The sequence below is a fragment of the Bos grunniens genome, chromosome 16, assembly GCF_055505025.1.
Source record: "Bos grunniens cultivar Pamir isolate PY7600 chromosome 16, Bosgru_T2T1.0, whole genome shotgun sequence".
Classification (NCBI taxonomy): Eukaryota; Metazoa; Chordata; class Mammalia; order Artiodactyla; family Bovidae; genus Bos; species Bos grunniens.
Window position 1 is genome coordinate 39,461,643 of NC_141180.1, and position 23,883 is coordinate 39,485,525.

The window sequence follows — 23,883 nt, forward strand, 5'->3', positions numbered from 1 at the left end:
TCTTTTTACTGTCTCCCTAGTTTTGTCTTTTCCCAAATGTCATGTAGTTAGAGTCACAGTAGGTAGCCTTTCCAATTGGCTGCTTTCACTTTGAAATATGCATGTAATATCCCACCCTGTCTTTTTTGCCTATTTTAATATTGGGATATTCATTTATTTTTAATATCATTTTTGTGATCTCCAGGGATGTGGGCTAGGAGGTGGAGGCTACCTCATGCAGCCTTCTTGCCCTCATCTCAGGAACAGTCTGGAAGGAAGAGCGGGGCATGCCAGCTGCCCTGCCCAGCGAAAGACCACAGCAGTGTCTTCCCTCATGTGCTGGACTGTCCATGGTGCTTTCTGGGTCCCTTCCCTCACCCTCTTTGAGTCCCCAGTGACTTTTCTCTGTGTCCCTTAGACCTCGTGGAGAAGAAGCCATGCTCAAGGAACTCCTCCCGTGTCTGTGAGTGCCGGGCCGGCATGTTCTGTGGCACATCAGTGGTCAACTCCTGTGCCCGCTGCATCCACCACTCTGTCTGCCCAGAAGGGATGGTTGTCAAGTTGCAGGGTGAGTATCCCCACCTCCCAGGACCACGATCTGTGCTGATGCCACACCCCCCCACCCCGACCTCCCACCTCCTCCTTCCTGAGGGACAGAAGACATCTCCTATCATTATGATGCCGAGGATGCACCCAGAGGCCCATGTGGTCCTTTCTCTGCACCTCAGGTGCCAGGCTCAGAAAGAGTTCCAGGCACTGCCCTGGCTGGAGGAGGTCTTGGGTTGGCTTGAGGCTCGGGGCAGAAATTCTCTGATGCTTGATAAGCAAGAAAGAAACCTGAAGTTTCTGTCCTGGCGTTTCCCAGAAGATCAGAGCTGGTTTCCCCGTTTTGGTCCATGGATGTGCCATGCTTCTTCCTCTACCAGGCCTTCGCACATGCGAAGGGTGGGACACCCTTCCTTCCCTGTTCACCCAGTGAACTCAACTCTGCCTTCAGGTGTCCGTCCAGACATCACCTCCTGACCTCTCACAGATCACGTCTCCTTCCCAACACAGATGCGAACACTGGCCTCTGTCTCAGTGTGGTCAGTGCTCTTCTCCCTCTCTCCCAGTAGCTTCGTGAGGGCCAGGACCATGCCCAGCACATTCACAGTCATCTCCCCATGAGGCGCGGCATCTGCTCTTCAGAGATGTCTGATGTGACGGGGAGATCAGAGCTGGGGGTGGGTGGAGTTCAAATCTGGTTGGATTCACCCTGCTCATGCAAAACCCTCAGTAGACAGATCCTCAGAAGCCTGCCACCTGCAGGCAGGAGAGGTGCAGGTATGCATGCCAAGTCACTTCAGTCCTGTCTGACTCTGTGCGACCCTATGGACCGTAGCCTCCCAGGCTCCTCTGTCCATGGGATTCTTCAGGCAAGAATACTGGAGTGGGGAGCTGTTCCCTTCTCCAGGGGATCTTCCCAACCCAGGGATCGAACCCGCATCTCCTGTGTCTTCTGCAATGGCAACTAGTGCCACCTGGGAAAGGGTTCTGAACTGGGCATCAGATACCTGGGATTTTGTACAGCTTTGCATCTGTGGGGTGTATTCCCAGCCCTCTCTGGGCCTCGGTCTCACCTTCTGTAAATGAGGGAGTGTAACTGGAAGGCCTCGCATGGAGGCTTTTGTTGCTTAGAAGCTCTTCCCTAAGAAAAGCTGCTGTGAGTTCTGTTGCAGCTGCCTGTGGACCAGCTCTGGCTCTCTCGACGGCATTCCTACATCTGCCACACGGTGGCGCCAGAGGCCTCTCTTTCCTGCCCCCGCAGACCGCTGCCCAAAGCTGTACCACTGGCCATCTGTGGTCACTGAGCACTTAAAATGTGGCCAGTCACTTGAGATGGGCTGTCAGTATAGAATATGCGCTGGATTTCAAATACTTAGTACACAGAAAGTATACATTTCGTTATTTCTTATGTTGATTTTTGTTCAGTCTCTCAGTCGTGTCCGACTCTGCAACCCCATAAACTGCAGCACGCCAGGCTTCCCTGTCCTTCACTATCTTCCGGAGTCTGCTCAAACACATGTCCATTGTGTCGATGATGCCATCCAACCATATCATCTGCCCTCTTCTCCTGCCCTCAGTCTTTCCCAGCATCAAGGTCTTTTCCAATGAGTTGGCTCCTCACATCGGGTGGCCAAAGTATTAGAGCTTCAGCTTCAGCATCAGTCCTTCCAATGAATATTCAGGGTTGATTTCCTTTAGGATTAACGTACTCTTGCCTGGAAAATCCCATGGCTGGAGGAGCCTGGAAGGCTGCAGTCCATGGGGTCGCTGAGGGTTGGACACGACTGAGCGACTTCACTTTCACTTTCCACTTTCATGCATTGGAGAAGGAAATGGCAACCCACTCCAGTGTTCTTGCCTGGAGAATCCCAGGGACGGGGGAGCTTGGTGGGCTGCCGTCTATGGGGTCACACAGAGTCGGACACGACTGAAGTGACTTAGCAGCAGAAGCAATTTATGTTGATTATCTATTGGCATAATTTGTGTCCGACTCTTTGTGACCCTTTGGACCGCAGCCCTCCAGGCTCCTCCGTCCATGGGATTTTTCAAGCAAGAATACTGGAACAGGTTGCCATTTCCTCCTCCAGGGGATCTTCCTGAGCCAGGGATCAAACCTGCATCTCCTGTATTGGCAGGCAGATTCTTTATCTGCCAAGCCATTGGGAAAGTTCATATTTTAGATATATTGGGTTAAATGTATTGCTTAATTTCACTTGTTTGTTCTTTACTATCCAAAATGTGGCTACTGGAAAATTTAAAATGGTGACTTGTGAGCCACATATTTTATTGAATAGCACTGCTTGTAAAGCACTCCATCCTTTGGCTGCCAAACCCTGGCTCGATTCCTCTGTCAGAGTTCCCACCGAGTAACTCTCAGGGCCTCAGTCTCTCCAGCTATAGAATGGAAAGTAATTTCTGCCTCAGGTGGAGCTTATAGCTCAGTCTTACCCTAAGACCTTGTACTGACTTTCTCCTCTGAAATTCTCCAGACTCCATAAGGCTGTATTAGCCCCATTTTACAAGTGAGGAAACTGAGGTTCAGAGATGGCCGGTAATTGCTTACGATCACAGAGCAGGGAATATCTAGTCCAACGTTGAACGCTCAAGTCTTGTCACCCCACCACAGTGCAGGTAGATGAGATGAGTCAGCCTCGCTCATAGCCACTGCCACCAAAACGCTCAAACTCAGGTCCACTTGATTGAAAGCACTCTGTTTTCTTCTCCGCTGTGCTTCCACCCAGTATTCTTCAGAACTCTTCGGTTTGCAAGTCACAAATTATTTGGTTCATGTAATTGAAATTTTTCTTTGCGGAACTTCAGGTATGGCTGGATCCAGGAGCTCTGTCTTTTCTCCGTCTCTTATCTCTACCCCTCTGTGTGTTGTTTTTCCTGTAAAATATCTACCAGCAGCTCCAGATTTGCTCTCTACTCAACTCCAGTGGAAAATCTGCTTCTCCTTCCCATATTCTCAACAACAAAAACAAAACCTTGATGTTGCTTCTCATAGACATGGCTTGGGTCATGTGCCCACCCCTGACCCAGCCCATCATGGCCACAGGAATGGGATGGATTGATTGGTGCAGCCTGTCCCATGGCTGTTCCTGGAAGTGGGAGTGGGGTGGTCAGTCTGTCCCAGCTCCTTACCACAGACACTGAAATTGGGAAGTGTAATTCTCCCGGGAAAACTGGGCTACTTTACCCCAAAGGTGAATGGCTGCTGGGCAGGCACAAAGATCAAATGGCTGCTGTGTTTCCCTGGGTTGTGGTGGCAAGAGGTCTGCTCCTGGAGTCTCTGGCTCCTCAGCACCAAAGCTGAAGGCATCGCTGTCCTCCCTGCAGGCACAGCACAGAGGGACACCGTCTGTGAGCCAGCTCCCCCAAGGGCCAGCCCCAACTGCAGCGCCAGCCCGCAGGACTGCAAGGGCCCCACCAGGTGACTCTCAGCCCCGTGCTATCCAGCTGACCCTTGTGTGGGGCTGTCCCACCTGATAGGAGACCCAGGGCATTGTGGGCTGGGGATGTGGGTGGGGGTCAGTCCAGGGTGTCAGGAATCCAAGGGGCCTCTTTGCTGAGCAGAAAGGTCATTGAGGCCCTACTGTGTGCCCAGCCTGCCCTGAGCACACAGGAGACCCAGAAGGACAAGAAAACACAGCTCTTGCTCCCAGGATCTGACAGAGGGCCTGCCAGAGGCTGTGGGCAGAGTCTGGGGGCCCCTTCTCTGTAGAAACGGCCATCCCTAAGCACAGATTCCCCCTGCACCATCAGCAGAATTGCCAGTCCCATCTCTGGCTTCCTTCCCAGTGGCACCATCCCCCAGGCCAAGCCCACCCTGACCTCCCCAGCAAGCCCTGGTGCCAGGACCATGCTTCTTGGAGGGGACATCCCCCTCGCCCCAGAAGATGCTTCTAAAATGACTCCCAACTCCAGCTCCTTCGTGGTGAAACTCAATCCAGATCCAGGTAAGCTCTCCAGAGGAGCCAGGGGCAGTCTCCAGGGCAGTGGTGTCCAATGGGTGGAGTACGGTGTGTGGGGTGGTCGGGGCAAACAGTCACTGAGCCAGTATGGGGAGAAGAAGATCTCAAGGCCTTCTGGGACTGAGACCTTCAGGGGCCAGAGTAGAGAATGGAAGGACTCACTTGTTTCCTGGTTTGGGTACCAGACACTGAGGCATGCTGGGGCAGCAGAGCAGGCCCGTCTCTGCAGGTATCAATGTGATGCCCGCCTCTAGTTCCCATGGCAACAGATTAGGGTCCCCATTCACTCCTGTTTATTACCCAATAGTCTTCCATTGTACGTGAATGTATAAGAATATTACACTTTGTTTAACAGTTTTTGGATATTTGGGTGGTTTCTCCTTTTTGGCTGTAGTGAATAATGAAAAACAAGTCTTTGATGAATATGTTTTCATTTCTCTTTGCTTTTTTGAATTGATCTCTAGGACTTCTTATAATTCTGGGTTTGAGCCCTTTGTCTTATAGTTGTGTTTAAAATCTCTTCTCCCACGCTGGGGCTTGCCTTCTCATCCTCTTTATGGTGTCTTTTGATGAAGAGGTGTTTTTAATTTCAGTGTAGTCAAATTGATCCATCTTTTCCTTTATGACTAGTGCTTCTCATGTTCTGCTCCGCAAGGCTTTTCCTCCACTGAGGTCTCAACATCATCCTACATTTATTTCCTAAGGTCATTACTGTTTTGACTTTGTTTAAAGTGTCCCTATGAATATCCAGTTGAATCCACACCATTTATCAAATCAGTTGTCCTTTCCTCACTGTTTTACACGCCATCTTTGTTGTAAATCAAAGGTCCATATTTGTATGGGTAGGATTATCTGTTTTATAGGTAGTCATGTGTGTATGTTTATCCCAATAGCCTAATTTATCCCTCTACCCATTTGGGTCTTCTTTAAATTCTCCCAATAATGTTTTATTATGATTTGTGTAGAGATATTTACATCTTTTTGTTAGATTTCTACATCTTTGGTATTTTTGTTGATAATACAAATGATATCTTTTTTCAATACTTCATGTGCTAACTTTTTTATTGTTAGTACTAGTTTGAACTGTGTGAAATGCCAATATTTGATTATTTCTGTCCTATCTTAAACAGCAATTTCTGTGGTTCAGTGCAAATATATAAACATTCAATTGATTTTGATATAGTGACGTTATATCCAACTATCTTGCTAAAATCACTTATTCCTTCTAATAATGCATCTACAAACTCTTCGGATGCTCTGTGCAGTCCGTGGTATCATCCGTCCATAAGTGCTTGATGTCTTCCTTTCTAACCTTGCTCCTTTTGATTCTTTTTCTTGCCTTATTGCACTGCCTATGATCTATGCGACCAAACTGAATAGAAGTTGTGATGGTAGGCGTCCTTGTATCCTTGTTGAACTCAAAGAGAGAGTGGCTACCAAAGTTTTGAGCTGGACAGTGACAGAGCAATGAGACTGGGGAGAGGACTCTGGCAAAGGGGAGGGGCCAGAGATAGAAGGGTCATTTTGGGGGCAGTTAGTGCTCTTTTCCTGTGTGGCGTTAGACACATCCCTTCCCTCTCTGAGCCTGAGGACTCCCTCTGGAGGACTACTTGACATGTGCAGAGTTTGGGAGCTGGTCATGGAGTTGGGGGGCTTCAGTGATGGAGGGTGGGATAGGGTGAGGGTGAGGCCTCTGCCAACAAGACTTGGCCTGGAGCTTCTTTGCTTCTTTTCCCAGGGCTGACCCTGCAGCCCCCGTGCCCTCGGGGGTCTGCTGACTGCAGGAAGCAGTGTAACCACGACTACTACCTGGACAGGGACGGTCGCTGCAAGGCCTGTGTGACGTGTTCAGGAGGTAAGGGCCGTGTCTCTCCTCCTGGGGCCTCTTCCAGAGAGCAGGGATGGTCTTGGAAGGAGAGGCCAAGAATCTGGGGGTGGGAGCCCTGAGTTGGATCTTGGATGCTCAGTCCTCGGGAGCCTGGTTCACTTCACTGGCATTTTTTGAGCAATTGGCTTCTAGTGACTCCCACTGATGATTGTGGGTTTTGATAGCCGTGACCCCCTTTCAGAGAGTTTCCATTCACTCACTCTGTCTTGCAAGGAAGCATTTGTTAATCAGCTACCTGTTTCAAGCTTGTCTCATTATTTTTTGTACCTATCCTATGACGCCCGGATTGAGATTGCCCCCATTTTACAGAAGAGGAAACTGGGGCTTGGGGAAGTCAGGGGACTTCCAGGGCCACAAGCCCTCACAAATGGCAGGGCCAGGATTTGAACCTAGGGCACCTGCTACCAGGTTCTGGGCTCATCACTCACTCCACTGCCTCTCTACTACCTCTCAGAGCACCACTGTACAAGCCCTTAGAGACTGACTGCTGGTGTTCTCCCTGCGGCCAGCTGCCTGCAGCACCTCCAGCTGCCCTGTGAAGTCCATGCAGCTGGCCAGGTCCCAGACTGCCATGGCTGTAGCCCCAGCCCAAGACAGCCTCCACCACCAGGGGGAGGTGTGATTCTGTCTCTGCAGCAACATGGACTGGAGTCAGGGGAGGCCATGTGGGGGAAAGGACATTCTGTTTGTGGTCATTGGAGGTCACTGTTCTGTTTACTAAGGCCACAGAGCAAATTTTCTCAAATCTGAGTGGCAAAAAGCAAACCATTCATTGTAGTCGTGGAGTCTGTGGGTCAGAATTCAGATGTGACACCAGAGGGCCAGCTGGTGTCTGCTCCATGAGGTCTGAGGTTTCAGTTGGAAAAGCTGAAGCTTGAGAGCTGGAATCATCTGCACCTTCTTTGTTCATGGGTCTGGGGTCGACGCCCTCAGATTCTTTCTATGTTGGCTGCTATTTGGGCTTCCTTTGGGTGCTGAACCCAAAGATGAGTTGGTAGTAGAATAGATACCATACTCATTTTTATGACCCAGCTTCAGAAGTTACTCAGAAGGTAGAGAATCTACCTGCAATGCAGGAGACCCGGGTTCCTCTCTGGGTTGGGAAGATCCCCCAGAGAAGGAATGGCAACCCACTCCAGTATTCTTGCCTGGAGTATCCCATGGACAAAGAAGCCTGGCAAGCTAGAGTCCATGGAGTTGCAGAGAGTCAGACACAACTGAGCAACTAACAGACTTTCAGAAATTACATGGCGTAACTTCCACTGCATTCTGCCTCTGAAGGCAGGGGGACAGGTTCCCCCTGGAGTCATGGAAGGGGAAAAAAGTCGAGTTTTTGGATGAGTAAGTGGCCAAGCTCTGGAAGAGCAGACAGACTGCGAGCTATTGCTGTGGCCATTCCTGGAAAAAATATAATCTATCACAGCTGCTGTGTCAGATGAGGAAATAAAGAGATGACTCTGGGCCCCAGAATTCCTTCAAATTGCGTAAATGAAGCCCTGTGAGGCTGTGGAGTAGAGCCCAAGTGCCTGGGGTCAAATCTTGGCTCTAGTGCTTGGGAGCTTATAAACTCAAGCAAGTTTCTTAACCTCTCTGGGCCTCTTTCCTCATCGGTAAAATGGGCATTATAAGAGACCTCTTTCAGAGAGGTGTTCTGAGAGTTAAATAGGTTAACTGAGTTAATCTGGATAAAGTGCTAGAAACACTGCTTTGAACAGGCTTGGTTGTGTTAATACAATGTTATAATCAACAGTGCAGTCCCTTGTCTTTATCATGCAGGGCTTCTAAACCTCTAAGTATCCCACCAGTGTCTTTATTGAGCAAATTGCACTTATCTAATCCACTGATACAGTAATTCTATTTTCACCCGTTAATAAAGCATGCAGAATATCCCTAAACATGTATAAATGCATTATAACATTTGTATTTTATAAAACCACTAACGATTTCTTTTTATTTTGGAGAAAACCCCACTTTTCATCATTAGAATTTTCAAACATCCTCAGAAGTAGAGAGAATCAGAAGTGGTTATGAACTATCACCCAATTTTAAAGAATTATCAAGTCATGGCCAGTCTTGATTCATCTTTGTAGTAAATTGCTAGATACAGATACATACAATAAATACAGTTGACATACTAGATACAGATAGATAGATACAGTTGACATACAATAACAGTCACATGTTTAAAGTGTGCAGTTTGATAAATCTTGAGATGTGTGTGGCTGTGAAACCATCACCACAATCAAGATAATGAACTGTCTGTCCACCTCCCAAAAGGTTCCTTAAGCTCCTTACCATCCCTCCCCCCATTGCCTGCCCCTACTCCCATTCCCAGGCATTTGGTATGCTGTCACTATGAAAGAGTTTGCATTTTCTGGCTTTTTCTAGAAACAGAATTATAGAGCATAGACTCTTTTTTTTTTTTTGGCTGCACTGAACGGCATGCAGGATCTCAGTTCTCTGAGCAGGGATTGAACCTGTGCCCCCTGCAGTGGAAGCACGGAGTCCTAACCATTAGACTGCCAGGGGAGTCCTTATATACACCTTTTTTTTGTCCAACTTCTTTCATTCAGCATAGTTACTTTCTGCACCAAAAGATCTGCTCAACAGAATAATCGAATAAGCATGTGTTCCTGGGCAAATCCGTCTCTGCCCTCCGGGGGTTCTCTGGATTCCTGCCCTCTTCATTCCAGTTCTTCCTCAGGACCCTTCTCTGTCCCCCAGATGGCCTCGTGGAGAAGACACCTTGCACATGGAACTCTTCCCGAGTCTGTGAGTGTCAACCTGGCATGTTCTGCGCCACACCAGTCACCAATTCCTGTGCCCGCTGCGTCACCCGCCCCAACTGCCCACCAGGGATGGTCACCAAGCTCCAGGGTAAGCGGTTCACATCCCCAACCAAGGGGCTGAGCTCTGTTTCCCTACAGCTGTGCCTCTCCCCTCCTCCAACCAACAAAGGACCTTCATTTCTAGCTATTAACTAGGTCAGATTTGGGCTATGGTTTCTATTTGAATAGTTAGATCCAGGAAATGGTAAAGAATCCAAACTTGGCGTTTTGGCAAGAGTTTCTAATCATTGTTTTAAATTATTTAAAAGTTTTGTTATTCTTCTCCTTGAAATTATTGGGCTGGTAAAATCTTGACTTGCTTGCAAGGTTGTTTTATTGACTCAAGATAGATCAATATAAAGCTTATGAGGAAGCTTCCAATTCAAATGGTGGACATCTGCCAAAGTGAGAAAAAGTATAAACCCTCGACAGCAGACAAAATAACAAACAAAAAAGAGTTCATCAGCAGATGAGAGAGTTCAAGGACTTTTTAGAAGGTGGAAAACAGATGGCAGGGTGGTAACAAATGTAACCCAAGTAGAGGAAAACCACCCCAGAATTCACTCCTTGAGGCTGGCAGAAAAGTGAGGGTAACCTGCTCATAAGACCCCCCGGGGAGGCTCTGGGCTCAGACCAGGTAAGTAAAATGAAGGATAGGGGTGGAGCAGAGAATTAGAAAGTGCAGTAAGCTGCAACTTCATCTCCAACATAAAAATTAAAAATGTGTAACAATCTGCCTGCAAAGCAGGAGACCCAGCTATGATTCTTGGGTCGGGAAGATCCCCTGGAGAATAAACTGGCAACCAACTCCAGTGTTCTTGCCTGGAGAATTCCATGGGCAGAGGACCCTGGCAGGCTAAGCCCATGGGGTGACAAGAGTTGGATAAGAAAATCCCATGGATGGAGGAGCCTGGTGGGGCTGCAGTCCATGGGGTCACTAAGAGTCGGACACGACTGAGTGACTTCACTTTCACTTTTCACTTTCATGCATTGGAGAAGGAAATGGCAACCCACTCCGGTGTTCTTGCCTGGAGAATCCCAGGGACGGGGGAGCCTGGTGGGCTGCTGTCTATGGGATCGCACAGAGTCGGACACGACTGAAGCAACTTAGCAGCAGCAGCAACTAAACCACCAACAATGCAAAACCAACCAGCCAAAGTGCAATCTAAAAAATAAATGAATGTAACAACAATGACAAAACACGCAGCAATGATATACCATGGGCTCTGACCGGTCTGAGAGATGGTGCCTGAGTTTTTATATCCTGGTGAAAATGATCAAATTTTTGTCTAACAACACTGAAGGACTATCTAGCGATAACTAGGTATTGGCCACTCTGGTGCTAAGCCCTCTTTGCTTGTGTCTTTGGGAGTACACCGTCAGTAGGCTATTCCTGCCCAGTCACCCTGAGTGAAAGCCTTGCAACTCACACTCCCCACCCATGATCCCAGAGTTCCCAGGCAGGCCTCCTGCTGAGAGAAGAGACCCGTGGTGAAAAGGACATACTAATAGCAGAGTAGAAGAAACCCCACCTGCTGCTGGAATGTTCAGCGCTATTCTTTTTATAAATATGAATGAGAAGTATAGATCTTCTGACTTATAAGGAAAAACAGCAGTGTGAAGGAAAATAACAGGATACACAAACAGAAAAACTTACTACCAATGAAGCAATGATGAACCCAGGAATGGAAGAGAAAATAATTAGTGTCCACAGAAAAATTCGAGAAGTTACAACCACAGAGTGATAACAGAAGGCAATGAAGAAGGAACAGTAAGAAAGTAGAAGACAAGAAATGACTTTTAGAAAGTGTTACCAATCTTGCCTCTCAGGCCCCAATTCACCTATGAACCTTGCTATGCAATAAGAGATTAGTCTCTTCACACATTTTCTCCTTGTGCATGTGATTCTAGTATATGACAGTAGAGGGCACAAGAGGACCACTGCAGAAGAAACGAGGTGTTTCTTGACTGCCTTTGCTTTTTCTTGTTCTTGCTAGAGAGTCTATTTCCAGGGCCTGTGGATGGGGACATGTGGTGGTGCCCTGACCCGGTCATCCTTCCAGAGTAGGCAGTCTCTTGGCAACCTCACGATGGGACTTAGATTGAAATGACCTACCAAGAGCAAAGCAGGATGAATGAAGAGTACCACACCTAGACATAATGGATACACACACGTGCATGCCTAGTTACATCCGACTCTGCGAGTCCATGGACTGTAGCCTGCCAGACTCCTTTATCCGTGAGATTTTATAGGCAAGAATACTGGAGTGGGTTGTCATTTCCTTCTCCAGGGGATCTTCCCAACTCAGAGATAAAAGCTGCGTCTCTTGTGTCTTCCTGCACTGGCAGGAGATGCTTTACCACCAGCGCCACCTGGGAAGCCTGATCTAAAGATGTACCACCATTTATTTATCCATCCACCAGCTGATGGACATTTTGCTTGTTTCCAGTTTAGGGCTACTATGAATAAAGCAGCTACAAATGTTCATGTATGGGTTTTTGTGTGGACATGCATTTTCATTTCATGGGTAAATACCTAGGAGAGGGATGCCTGGGTCATTGTGCTGGCCTACACAGAATGTCTTTTCGGGTCAGATCAAAGCTGGCCACCTGTGATCTGACCCAGCCACCTCTTTTTACGGGTGGAGGGAACCATGGGTAGAGCCAGAGGTAGAGCTGGGACACAGAGATCCTGAGTCACCCCCAAGTACTCTCCACTGGACCACACCAGCTCCTTCCTAGTTGACCAGAGAATTTTTTAGCTTAATGCAATTATGTTTGAAAGCAGATTAAAAATATTTTCATGGAATTCCCTGGTGGTTCAGTGCTTTGGACTCAAAGCTTTCACTGAAGGAGCCCAAGTTCAATCCCTGGTCAGGGAATTAAGATTCTGCAAGCCACACAGCATGGCAAAAACAAGAGAGGCATTTTCAGACATAAAAGGGCAGTCTGCTTCCCCACAACCCCATGTATCCTTTCTTAGAAAGTTACTTGAAGATGTAATCCGGTTAAATGAGGGGCAAAAAGAAAAGCCATGAAATCTAGAAAACAGTGGCTGCATCCCAGGAGAGCAAAGAAGGGAAGTCCCAGAATGACACCGGTGCTAAAGACATGACAGCATCTGATTGAGCCTCATCAGAGCAGGAAAGTGAGGGGTGGCAGTGAATCGTCTGCAGGAATAGAAGTTAGAATGGCGGTCAATTTCATGAGTAGTAGAGCTGAACAACTTGAGGATATGGTAAAGGCACATTATTCTTTCATCAACAGAAAAGAAAAAAGGCAATTGAAAACTCTAGGGAAAGTAAAAAGCTGACAAAAAATGTGCAGCTCAAGTATGAAGATGAAAATTTCATCTAATTTTAAGCCGTTTCTGGGTGTATGGGGACAGATTCCATTTGACCTTGATGCTAAGACCGTTCTCCTTTAAATGGCCCAAGGATCAGGTTTGGATTTAAAGAGAAGTATTTAAGTCTGATGAACAATATCTTTTTTTGTGTGTGTAATAAAGTTTTATTAAAGTATAAAGGAGATAGAGAAAGCTTCTGACATAGGCATCAGAAGGGGGCAGAAAGAGTACCCGCTTGCTAGTGTTAACAATGAGGTTATATAATCCAAAGAATGTCTGGAGGTTGTAAAGACCTCATCAGACCTACTCCCATAATTTACGTTTTAAGATAACACTGTCCTCAGGCAAGATACATCCTTGTAAAGACCAGGTCTACTCCCATAATTAACATTTTAAAATAACAGAAGGTTGAATCCAAAGACTGTCCTTAGGCAGGATACATTATTGTTATATAATCCTAAGGAATGTGGAGAAAGAAAAGAAGTTTGTCCTTTTTTCCTCCTTGAGAATTCCAGACCCCTCTCTCCTTGGGGACCCCTAGACTCCCTATCAACCTGCCTAGGAACTGACTCTCTCATTCCCCCCTTTTCTTTTAGGAGAATTATGTTGCCTAGGGAAAAGGGGCGTCGTTCTCAGTCCATAACTACTTCCGAGCTGACAAGGGGCGTTGTCCCTAAATTGGTGAGGCAACATATTCTCCTAATCCTCATATTGAGGATATCTGATCCAGGGGCCCCAAATAGTAGCTGGAGGAAGCTACAGCAGTAGCAGGAGTTTGAGCAACCATTTGTAACTTAAAAGCTTTCATGCGGCTAGAAACAAATCCAGTTATACAGTTACAGATGCAGGGAGCAAACAGCAAGAACAAAACAATCAGAATCAAAACTAAAAGTCACATTATGTCCATAGTTAAAGTACAAAGTGTTGCACCAGTCCATTTTAGGGTTGGTAGATGTCATCAGATGAAGAAGAGGCATCGCATGTGATTGTGGTCGAAGGTATTCACAGACTTGGAGAAAGTCTTTTCCTTGAAATGGGGATGTCCACCACGGGAAGCCTTCCACTGACGAAGAGGGGAGCACTCCGCAGACCCAGCAGTTTATCCTTTAGATCCTCCCGAGCATGGCCATGCAGTATCACATAGGAAGACCAGGTGCGTCTTCTTTAAGCCCTGGGGATCAAATCTATCCCAGTTTTTCAGGATACAGTTCAAAGGAGTGAGGCTGGAATTGTTAGCTCCCATCTTGTCCTGAAGGATCCCGGACGAGCCCCCAGGATGAAAGGTTGTTGTTCAATCACATGAATACACCGGGATTCTTGGCCCCCGGAGGAGAAGAATTCAACCCGGGGCCAGAGCCAAGGCTTGATCGCTCAGAGCTTTTGTGTAATAAAGTTTTATTAAAGTATAAAGGAGATAGAGAAAGCTTCTGACATAGGCATCAGAAGGGGGCAGAAAGAGTACCCCAACAATATCTTTTTTTTAAGTTTCTAAGTGGGTCTAAGAGCAGGCATGTTCCTTCCTGCTCCTTCTCCCTACCCCCAGCCCCACTTTCCAGTGAGCCTTTTCCAGAGAACACAGGCAGATTAAGTAGGGGCTAAATGATGTCTTCTGTTGACCTTCAGATCCAAAGGAGGAAAAAAGGGGAGAATCAGTAACTAACTCATGGAGGAAGGAGGAAGGTTACGGCGAGGTTATGGTAAATACATACAGAGAAGGGATGAGAGGCACCCAGGAGTGCCGGGCCCAATTTCTCTGCTTAGAGGAAGGACAGCATTTCTATTTCTGGGTTCTGTTGCAGGTTGCCTTAGAAGGGAGGCTGCCTTGAAGGGAGGTCAGAGGGTGCTAACTGGGTGGTGGTGTTGTTCAGTCAGTCACTCAAGTCGTGTCCAACTCTATGCAACCCCATGGACTGCAGCACACCAGGCTTTCCATCACCATCTCCCAGAGTTTGCTCAAACTCATGTCCTTTGAGTCAGTGATGCCATCCAACCATCTCAGCCTCTGTCTCTCCCTTCTCCTCCTGCCTTCAATCTTTCCCAGCATCAGGGTCTTTTCCAATCAGTCAACTCTTTGCATCAGGTGGCCGAAGTATTGGAGCTTCAGCTTCAGCATCAGTCCTTACAATGAATATTCAGGACTGACTTCCTTAAGGATTGACTGGTTGGATCTCCTTGAAGTCCAAGGGACTCTCAAGAGTCTTCTCCAACAGCACAGTTCAAAAGCATCAATTCTTCAGCACTCAGGCTTCTTTATGGTCCAACTCTCCCATCCATACATGACTGCTACTGGAGAAACCATAGCTTTGACTAGATGGAGCTTTATTGGCAAAGTGATATCTCTGCTTTTTAATATGCTGTCTAGGTTTGTCATAGCTTTTCTTCCAAGTAGCAAGCGTCTTTTAATTTCATGGCTGCAGTCACCAGTTGCAGTGATTTTGAAAGCCAAGAAAATAAAGGCTGTCACTGTTTCCATTGCTTCCTGGGTGTAGCTACAGTTAGTGTTCTTGAGCAAAAGAGCTCCTCCAGTCCTCTCCAAGTCAACTCTCACTGAATCCCCAGGACATCTCAGATACAAGTAGAAATTATCATAACAATTGCATTATTTGCCTCATAGCCCAAGGTCTCCGGGCTTCAACTAATTCAGGTAATAGTCTGGTGACCGCATGGAAAGACACAGTGTCTTTTTTTTTTTCAATGTTTTTTAATTTACTTTTTTAAAAAGAAATAATTCTGTTTATTTATTTTGGGCTGTGCTGGGTCTTTGTCGCTGCAAGGGCTTTTCCTCTAGCTGCGGTGAGTGGGGGCTACTCTCTAGTTGCGGCATGTGGGCTTACTGCAGTGGCTTCTCTTGTTGCAGAGCACCGGCTCTATGGTACGTGGGCTTCAGTAGTTGTGACTCGTGGGCTGTATAGCACAGGCTCAATAGTTATGGTGCATGGGCTTATTTGCTTCGCAGCATGTGGAATCCTCCCGGATCAGGGATCCAACCCGTGTCTCCGCATTGGCAGACAGATTCTTTACCACTGAGCTACTAGGGAAGTCCCAATTTGCTGATTTTTAATCGCTTTACAATATTGTGTTGGTTTCTGCCGTGTGTGTGTGTGTGTGTGTGTGTGCGTGTGTCAGTCACTCAGTCGTGTCCGACTCTTTGCAACCCCACAGACTGTGGCCCGCCAGGCTTCTCTGTCCATGGGATTTTCCAGGCAAGGATACTGGAGTGGGTTGCCATTTCCTTCTCCAGTGGATGTTCCTGACCCAGGGATCGAACCTGGGTCTCCTGCATTGCAGGTGGATGCTTTTCCGTCTGAGCTACCAGGGAAGTTTCTGCCATGTATCAACATGAATTGGTCATATAGGTACGCCCCCTCCCTCTTGAACCTCCCTGCCACCTCCTACTGTCTATGTGAAAACCTCCAAAAAGTGGAGGGTTCCTCAGTTCAGTTCAGTCGCTCAGTCGTGTCCGACTCCTTGTGACCCCATGAATCGCAGCACGCCAGGCCTCCGTGTCCATCACCAACTCCCGGAGTTTACCCAAACTATGTCCATCGAATCGGTGATGCCATCCAGCTATCTCATCCTCTGTCGTCCCCTTCTCCTCCTGCCCCCAATCCCTCCCAGCATCAGGGTCTTTTCCAATGAGTCAACTCTTTGCATGAGGTGGCCAAAGTACTGGAGCTCCAGCTTCAACATCTGTCCTTCCAATGAACACCCAGGACTGATCTCCTTTAGGATGGACTGGTTGGATCTCCTTGCAGTCCAAGGGACTCTCAAGAGCCTTCTCCAACACCACAGTTCAAAAGCATCAATTCTTCAGTGCTCAACTTTCTTCACAGTCCAACTCTCACATCCATATATGACCACTGGAAAAACCATAGCCTTGACTAGATGGACCTTTGTTGGCAAAGTAACGTCTCTGCTTTTCAATATGCTATCTAGGTTGGTCATAACTTTCCTTCCAAGGAGTAAGCGTCTTTTAATTTCATGGCTGCAGTCACCATCTGCAGTGATTTTGGAGCCCCCAAAAATAAAGTCTGCCACTGTTTCCACTGTTTCCCCATCTATTTCCCATGAAATGATGGGACCAGATGCCATGATCTTAGTTTTCTGAATGTTGAGTTTTAAGCCAACTTTTTCACTCTCCTCTTTCACTCTCATCAAGAAGCTCTTTAGTTCTTCACTTTCTGCCATAAAGGTGGTGTCATCTGCATATCTGAGGTTATTGATATTTCTCCAGGCAATCTTGATTCCAGTTTGTGCTTCTTCCAGTCCAGCGTTTCTCATGATGTACTCTGCATAGAAGTTAAATAAGCAGGGTGACAATATGCAGCCTTGACGTACTCCTTTTCCTATTTGGAGCCAGTCTGTTGTTCCATGTCCAGTTCTAACTGTTGCTTCCTGACCTGCATAAAGGTTTCTTAAGAGGCAGGTCCTCAGGACCCTACTAATCCAAGAAGAAAATTAATCCTGGCCTTACTTTCTCTTCAAAATGTTAAAATCAGAAAAAACCTGAGAGGCATAATGAGAGCTTTTTATAAGAGAAGCATGGGTAGGTGGGGGGTTTGCTTTGTATCACTTAAGGGAAGGGGTGCCCCCCACCCCCCCGTCAGGAACGTAGGAGTGGAGAGGGCTAGTAGCCAGGCTGGACCTACTTCAAATATGGGCCATTTCCTTCTGCCCTAGTAAAGTAGTTAATCATAAACTTGTAAGAAAATGCTCAGTCCCCAGTAGGAAGCAATGTGGTCCCATGAAAAGTGCTCAAGGCTGGGACTCGGGAGCCCTGATTTCTGGTTTGAGTTCGGGCTCTGTGGTTCTCTCCGTCTGTGAGAAGGGGTGGCTGGGTCACATCAGAAGTGACTGTGCTTGAACTGCTCCTCAAATGCATTCTGTCAGCACAGTGACACAGCCTTCCCCTTCCTAGGTACTCAAGTGAAGTGAAATTATGTTTTTGCAAAGGCTTGTACACAAATACTCATAGCTACCCAGGTGGTGCTAGTGGTAAAAAAACCCGCCTGCCAATGCAGGAAGCTTGAGAGATGTGGGTTCGATCCCTGGGTCAGGAAGATCCCTTGTAGAAAGGAATGGCAACCCACTCCAGTATTCTGGCCTGGAAATTACTTTCTGTTACTCTAGATTAAGTTTTTGGGGATATTTCCGTAAAATGTATTCTTCTGTGTCTGGCTTCTTTCACTGAGCTTTTGAAGTTCATCCATGTTATAGCTGTATTAACACGCTTAGGCACTCCGTGGTGTCCGACTCTTTGCCACCCCATGGACTGTAGCTTGCCAGACTCCTCTGTCCATGGGATTCTCTAGGGAAGAATACTGGAGTGGGTAGTCACTCTCTTCTCCAGGGGATCTTCCAGACCCAGAGATCGAACCTGGGTCTCCTGCATTGCAGGCAGATTCTTCATCGTCTGAGCTACCAGGGAAGCTCCCAGCTGTGTTAGTACTTCATTTCTTTTATTGCCACACAGTATTCCAGCATTCAGAGATACTACATTTCACCATCCGATGGGCACTGGGGTCATTTCTGCTTCTTTGATGACTCCATCTCCTCCCTCCCATCTCCGGGGCTTCCCCACCTTTTGTTTCCTCTGCTTAGAAACTCCCGCTCCCACTCACATCCTAGCACCTCCCTCCTCAGGGAAGCCTCCCTAGTGAGACGAGATCGAGCCTGCCATTACAGGGACCCCACCTGCCTTCATGTGACACCGAGTCTATGAACCCCACCAGCCGATTGGCCCCCAAGGGTGCAAATCTTTTCTGTTTTTCTCACAGCTCTGTCCCAATTCCCAGCACGCAGCAGGTGCTCAGTAAAGAGTTGTTGCTTGGAGGGAAGGGAGCAGAGAGGGAGGAAGCAAGGAGACAGCCAGGACACAGACTTGGGTCTGCCCGGCTGCCGTGTCCTTCCGGCCCCACGGTGCTGCCTCCCTGGAAGTCACCAGTCCTGATGCGTCAGGCTCTTTGGCACTGATTTTTTTTTTTTTAATTTAATTTAAAAACTTGAAGTATGGTTGATTTACAAGATATTAAATATAGCTCCTTGCTGTACAGTAGGTCCCTATTATTTATCTCTTTTATATATAATAGTGTGTATATCTGTTAATCCCATTTCCCAGTTTATCCCTCCCTCCCCGCTTTTCCCTTTGGTAACCATCCTTGCCACTGTTTCTAACCCACTCCCTGCAGGTATGGCTGAGACAGGCACCACCTATGAGCCACTTCCACCAGGGAGCCCTCCTGACTGCAGCACCAGCCCGGAGGACCGTGAGGCGCCTGCCAGGTGACTCCTTGGGCCCCTTGGGCCTGGGGGTGGGGGCAGCCGGCTAGGGATGGCAGTGGGGCTTGGGCTGGACCTTTAGGCCACGCCCGCAGGTCATTTTGGAGAATGTGAGTCTATGTCTGTGCTGGCACCGTGGAAGGCCAGAAGGCCTAGAAACCCAGGCCCTGCCCTCGAAGTGCCTGGCAGACACTGTTGGCAGAGGAGCTGGGGTCTCAGACCTCTGTTTCCATCTCAGCCATCCATCTTACCTCTGGCCTCTCTCTCTGCAGCCCCACCCCCTCCTTGGTCTCCCTGGCTGACTCCTTGACTGGTAAGGAGCATGGAGGGGGTGTCACCCACGCCTGGGAGGACACCCCAGGCTCAACCAGTGCTCCCATCTCCTTCTCCTCCACGGGAAAGCCGGCTCTGGTTTCAGGTAATGATCACCCCCATGAAGCAGGGCCTTCCTCCCTGGGGACCACAAGGAGGGAGGCTTCTCACTGGGCAACAGCATCACTTGGTGGGGGGAGGTGGGGCTTGGGAAGTCCTGGGAACAAAGTTGACCCCAGGTCTTTGGCTTCTTGATCTGGAGCTGTGGCTCTGTCACTTGCTACAGATTATTCCTTGATTCTTCTGAGCAGGGATTTTATTCTCAGCTTCTTCTCCACGGCCCGTAATTGCTACTCATGAAATATTTGGCGACTAATCCCATGACCTTGACTGGGCTTCCCTGGTGGCTCAGTGGTAAAGAATCCGCCTGCAGTGCAGGAGATGCAGGTTCAATCCTTGGGTCAGGAAGATGCCCTGGAAAAGGAAATGGCAACCCACTCCAGTATTCTTGCCTGGAAAATTCCATGGACAGAAGAGCCTGGCGGGCTACATACAGTCCATGGGGCCACAAGAGTCGGACACGATTGAGTGACTAAACCACCACTACCTCATGATCTTGACTAGTTTCTTACTTCCTTTGAGCTTCAGCTTACTCACCTTTTAACGTTGTAACAGCGTATACCGCAAAGGGCAGTAAGCAGAGAGTGATATACAGGGGCATTACCGGCTCCCGGCATGCGATTTTAAGGACTTGCAGTTCTAGTGTTGGACACTAGGCGGCGGTAGTTCTCAGCCAGCAGCCCTCCGCGAGGTCCTGGATTTGGCAGTTTAGCAACTTGTTAGAAAAATAAATTACAAGTCTCCCCCAGCCAACTGAATCAGACTCTGCATTTTAACATGGTCCCCCGGAGATTCATAGGCACAGGAACGTCTGAGAAGCACTTATCTCGTACGTGTTGTTACTGTTCGTTCGCTAAGTCATTCTTAGCGGGCAAGGATCCTGGAGTGGGTAGCCATTTCCTTCTCCAAAGGATCTTCCCTGACCCAGGGACAGAATCAGTGTCTCCTGCATTGGCAGGTGGATTCTTTACCACCGAGCCACCAGGGAAGCTATTGGGTACATGCTACTTTTTTAGCACCTAAACATGGATTTTAAAAAATAATAACTATATGTTGATTTTCATAAGTGACAAAGGGGCAAAAAAAAAAAGAGGCAAGTACTAAGAGATAATGAAATACATCCAGATAGTGGTTAACAGCGTGGGCTCTGGAGTTGCGCTGGCCTGGCCTGAGCTATGATTCCAACCCTCTGGGTGACCTTGGGCCTGTTAATCTTTGCAAACATCAGCTTCCCTCCATTGTAAAATGGAGATGGTCATGGTGCCCATGGCATAGGGCTGTTGACTCCTCATTCAAGGAGCACTTGCTGAGCGTGCTTATGTGCGGAGTAGATGTGCCTGCCCTCGTGGAGTTTCCAGTCTAGAGGAGGGGCTGGGAGTTGTGCCAGACTCCTAACTTCACCCTCTCGGTTGCTCTGCCTGCCAGCCGCCTGGGACTGGGCCTCACACACGCCTTCCTCCCCAGTCCCCTGATGTCATCCTACTGGACCTCAATTCCCTCTTCATTCTGCCTCCTTGACTCTCCATTTCTCCCCCACTAGCAAGGGTTTGTGCATTCTTCAACTCTTTAGCTCCCCCATGGGCTTCCCAGAGCCAGACAAGAAAGGACAGGTGGGTGAGGGCTGGACCAGATAGCTACAGATAGGATCTGGGTTTCTCTTCTGGCTTGGGAAAGGACCAGGTCCTGTCAGCAACAGTGGAGTCTGTGTCCAGAAGGAGGAAGCAGGCTGGGGTGAGGGCTGTGCTGTGTGGTTGCTGTAGGGCCCCTGGCTCCCTGCCAGGATGTCAGGGTGCGAAGGCAGGGCACCTCTGTGTTCCAGGACCTGTGCTCTTCTGGGTGATTCTGATGCTGGTGGTAGTCGTCAGCTTCAGCTCCTTCGTCCTGTGCCACCGGAGGGCCTGCAGGAAGTGGATTGGACAGAGTAAGTGCCTGTATCCTTGGGGCCCTGGGAGGGCAGGGGGCCCTGTGCTAGCCTGGCCTGGGTCCTTTTCCCGTCCTGCCCGCTGATACCCTCTAAGGCTGGCACCCCAGTCCTCCTGCTGCTGTCATTTCAGAGCTGCATCTGTGCTACCCAGTCCAGACCTTCCGGCCCACGCTGGAGCCTGTGGGTGAGTGTCCAGGGGTCCAAAAGCGCTGTGCGTGGCTACACCGCAGCTCTGCATGGGGGGCCAGAACTCCCTTGGGGCTCCCTCTGTGTGTGGGGTTCCCACAAGCTGTTCCTCCTTTCTGTGCAACCTCGTATGTGATGGGAATATAATGTGGGTGGAAACTGTGACATGTTCCCTTCAGCGTCGGATGTGGTCTGGGCCCAAAGCTTCAAAAACTCACCTTGTCCTTCGTTCTCTCCTTGGCCGTGCCCTCAGGAGAGGCCTTCCCTTCCTCTCTTTTCTCTGTCCCTCCTTCCCAGCCTCCTTGTCATTTCCCCCGCCCTTTCCCTCCTGCTGGTGCCCAGGGTGTAGGGGTTGGGGTAGAGGGAGCAGGCTAACAGGGCTAGAGTCTGATTCTGCACTATGAGCTACATGACTGGGTGAATCACTTAATTCCTCTGTGTCTCAGTTTCCTCATCTGTACCAAGTCACTCAGTCGTGTCCGACTCTTTGTGATCCTATGAACTGCCAGGCTCCTCTGTCCATGGGCTTCTCCAGAAAAGAATGCTGGAGTGGATTGCCATACCCTCCCTCCAGGAGGTCTTCCTGACCCAGGGATTGAACCCATGTCTCTTCTATCTCCTGCATTGGCAGCTGGGTTCTTTAGCACTGCCTGGGAGGTGGGGTCTAATTCAGAGAGTGGGTGTGTGGGTCCATTGTGGCGGGGCCTGTTGAGCGCTGTGTGCAGAGCCTGCGCGCAGTCAGCATTCGCAGATTGTGGCTGCTGTTTGCTGACAGCTCCCCTGTGTCTGGGGCCTTTTTTCTCACCAGGAGTCCAGGCCTTCCTGAGTTCTCGGTTGATCTGAACTCTTCTCTCTGATCCCTGGCCAGCCTCCAGACCACCTCTTCTAGGCAGCCTTCCATGCCCCACCCATTCCAGGCAGCAGACTCAGCTCTCACCTGGCAGGGGGCTGGAGGGGCGACGCCAGCCATCGTGTGCCAAGTATCTCTTCTCCCCTGGGTTACATCTTTCAAGGCAGGACAAGGTCCTCTTCAACATGCCACAAGCATTGATTGAGCACCTGCTGTGTATGGGCCCTGACCACAGGGGAAGGAGCAAACACAAACGGTTTGAGCTTCCTTTCTGGTTTCAAGGCAGTGTCCTATGACGGTCTCACAGACCCAGAAGCCCCACGGGAAATGGGTGATGCTCTTCATTTCGTAATGAAGAGATGAGACCCAGGGCCACGCTGTCTGTAGTTGCCATAGCCAGACTCAGGAACTGGTCCTGGAGCCGGCAGGCCTCATTGGCAGAGGTCTCAGTCCTTTACCCTCTTCCTCCCCACCCCACCCCCCGCCATGGGCTGTCCACCACCCAGTGCCCAGCCTGACACCCAGCGGTCAACTCAGACCTCCTCGCCCCCCACGTCCCCAGACCCCACGGAAAGCTTTGCCCTAGCCTGGCTTCTGACTTGGGCCCCTGAACACAGTGTGTGAGGCGTGTTTTGGGTTTGGTGAGTTTCACAAGCAGGTGCTTGTGTTCTCTTCGCAAGGGGGCTTTTTGTGTTTTGACAGTTTCAAGCCTTTTTCCATGAGCTGTCAGGCTCAGTGTCTCATTGAAACCTGCGTTTGCTTTCTTGACATTTTTCTAGTATTAGAGTTTCCATTGCTGTCAGTTTATTTTTTTCTTCAAACCTCCATGATAGCAGTTTTGTCACACACATACAAAAAAAAAAAAGAGAGAAAGAGAGAAAAGACAAAAAGCACCTTCTCTTAAAAAGTCAGACTTACCAGGAACTGAGCCTGGGGCTCAGTGGTGTCCACCCTGTTTGGTGCCATTTCTGGCGCGCTGGCTTCCGATGGGTCCTTGGGGGTCTGGTTCCCAGGGAAGGAGGTGACGAAGGATGCAAAATGTGGGTGGACTGAGCAGGGTGGGTGCAGTGGGAGCTGGAGGGGTGCAGGAGTCTTTCTGCACTTGTCCGTTCCTTTGTGTATCCGCCCTGCACTTCCTAGTGGCCCTGTGCTGGGTCCGGCAAGTGGCCCTCCCAAGCTTTCTGACCAGCTCAAGCAGAGTGGGAATAATCTGGCCTCAGTCCCCCTGGTCTCAGAACTCCAGGGCTCAGGGAGCCCAGGTGTGGTTAGCAGTGATCCAGACTTGTGGATTTAGCAGGTGGATCTGACTTGGTGGCGTGTGTCCTCAGGGGCAGGCATCTCCATAAGTACACATGTGTTCTCATCTTATTCCTCCCAGAGGCCTGTTATACCCATTTCTCAGATGAGAAAGCTGAGGCACGGGAAGATGAAGAAGCTTGTCTAAGGCCACTTGGTTAATGAGCAGTACGACCGACCAGGATTTTGTTGGTGGTGCTGGCTAGATTTTTGCTTAAAGGGTACCCTGGCACTGTTGACACCTGCCCGGGATCTTCCTTTGCTGTGGGGATTGTCCTGTGTGTTACAGGATGCCAGGCAGTCCTGGTCTGTAGACCCACCAGATACTAGCAGCACCTCCATCTGTGACAGCCAG

At 48.9% G+C, this 23,883-nt stretch overlaps 1 protein-coding gene across 1 annotated transcript in view; it reads left to right on the forward strand.

Moving 5' to 3' along the window:
- The window catches only part of TNFRSF8 (TNF receptor superfamily member 8), a 76,355-nt gene that overhangs the window by 35,728 nt on the left and 16,744 nt on the right, over positions 1-23,883 (forward strand). Inside the window, exons 4-12 of the mRNA XM_086344600.1 lie at positions 398-547; positions 3,865-3,958; positions 4,327-4,484; positions 6,238-6,354; positions 9,112-9,264; positions 18,750-18,843; positions 19,113-19,258; positions 21,092-21,193; positions 21,327-21,380. Coding sequence (XP_086200726.1) covers positions 398-547; positions 3,865-3,958; positions 4,327-4,484; positions 6,238-6,354; positions 9,112-9,264; positions 18,750-18,843; positions 19,113-19,258; positions 21,092-21,193; positions 21,327-21,380 — 1,068 coding nt within the window. The remainder of the gene's footprint in view (positions 1-397; positions 548-3,864; positions 3,959-4,326; positions 4,485-6,237; positions 6,355-9,111; positions 9,265-18,749; positions 18,844-19,112; positions 19,259-21,091; positions 21,194-21,326; positions 21,381-23,883) is intronic.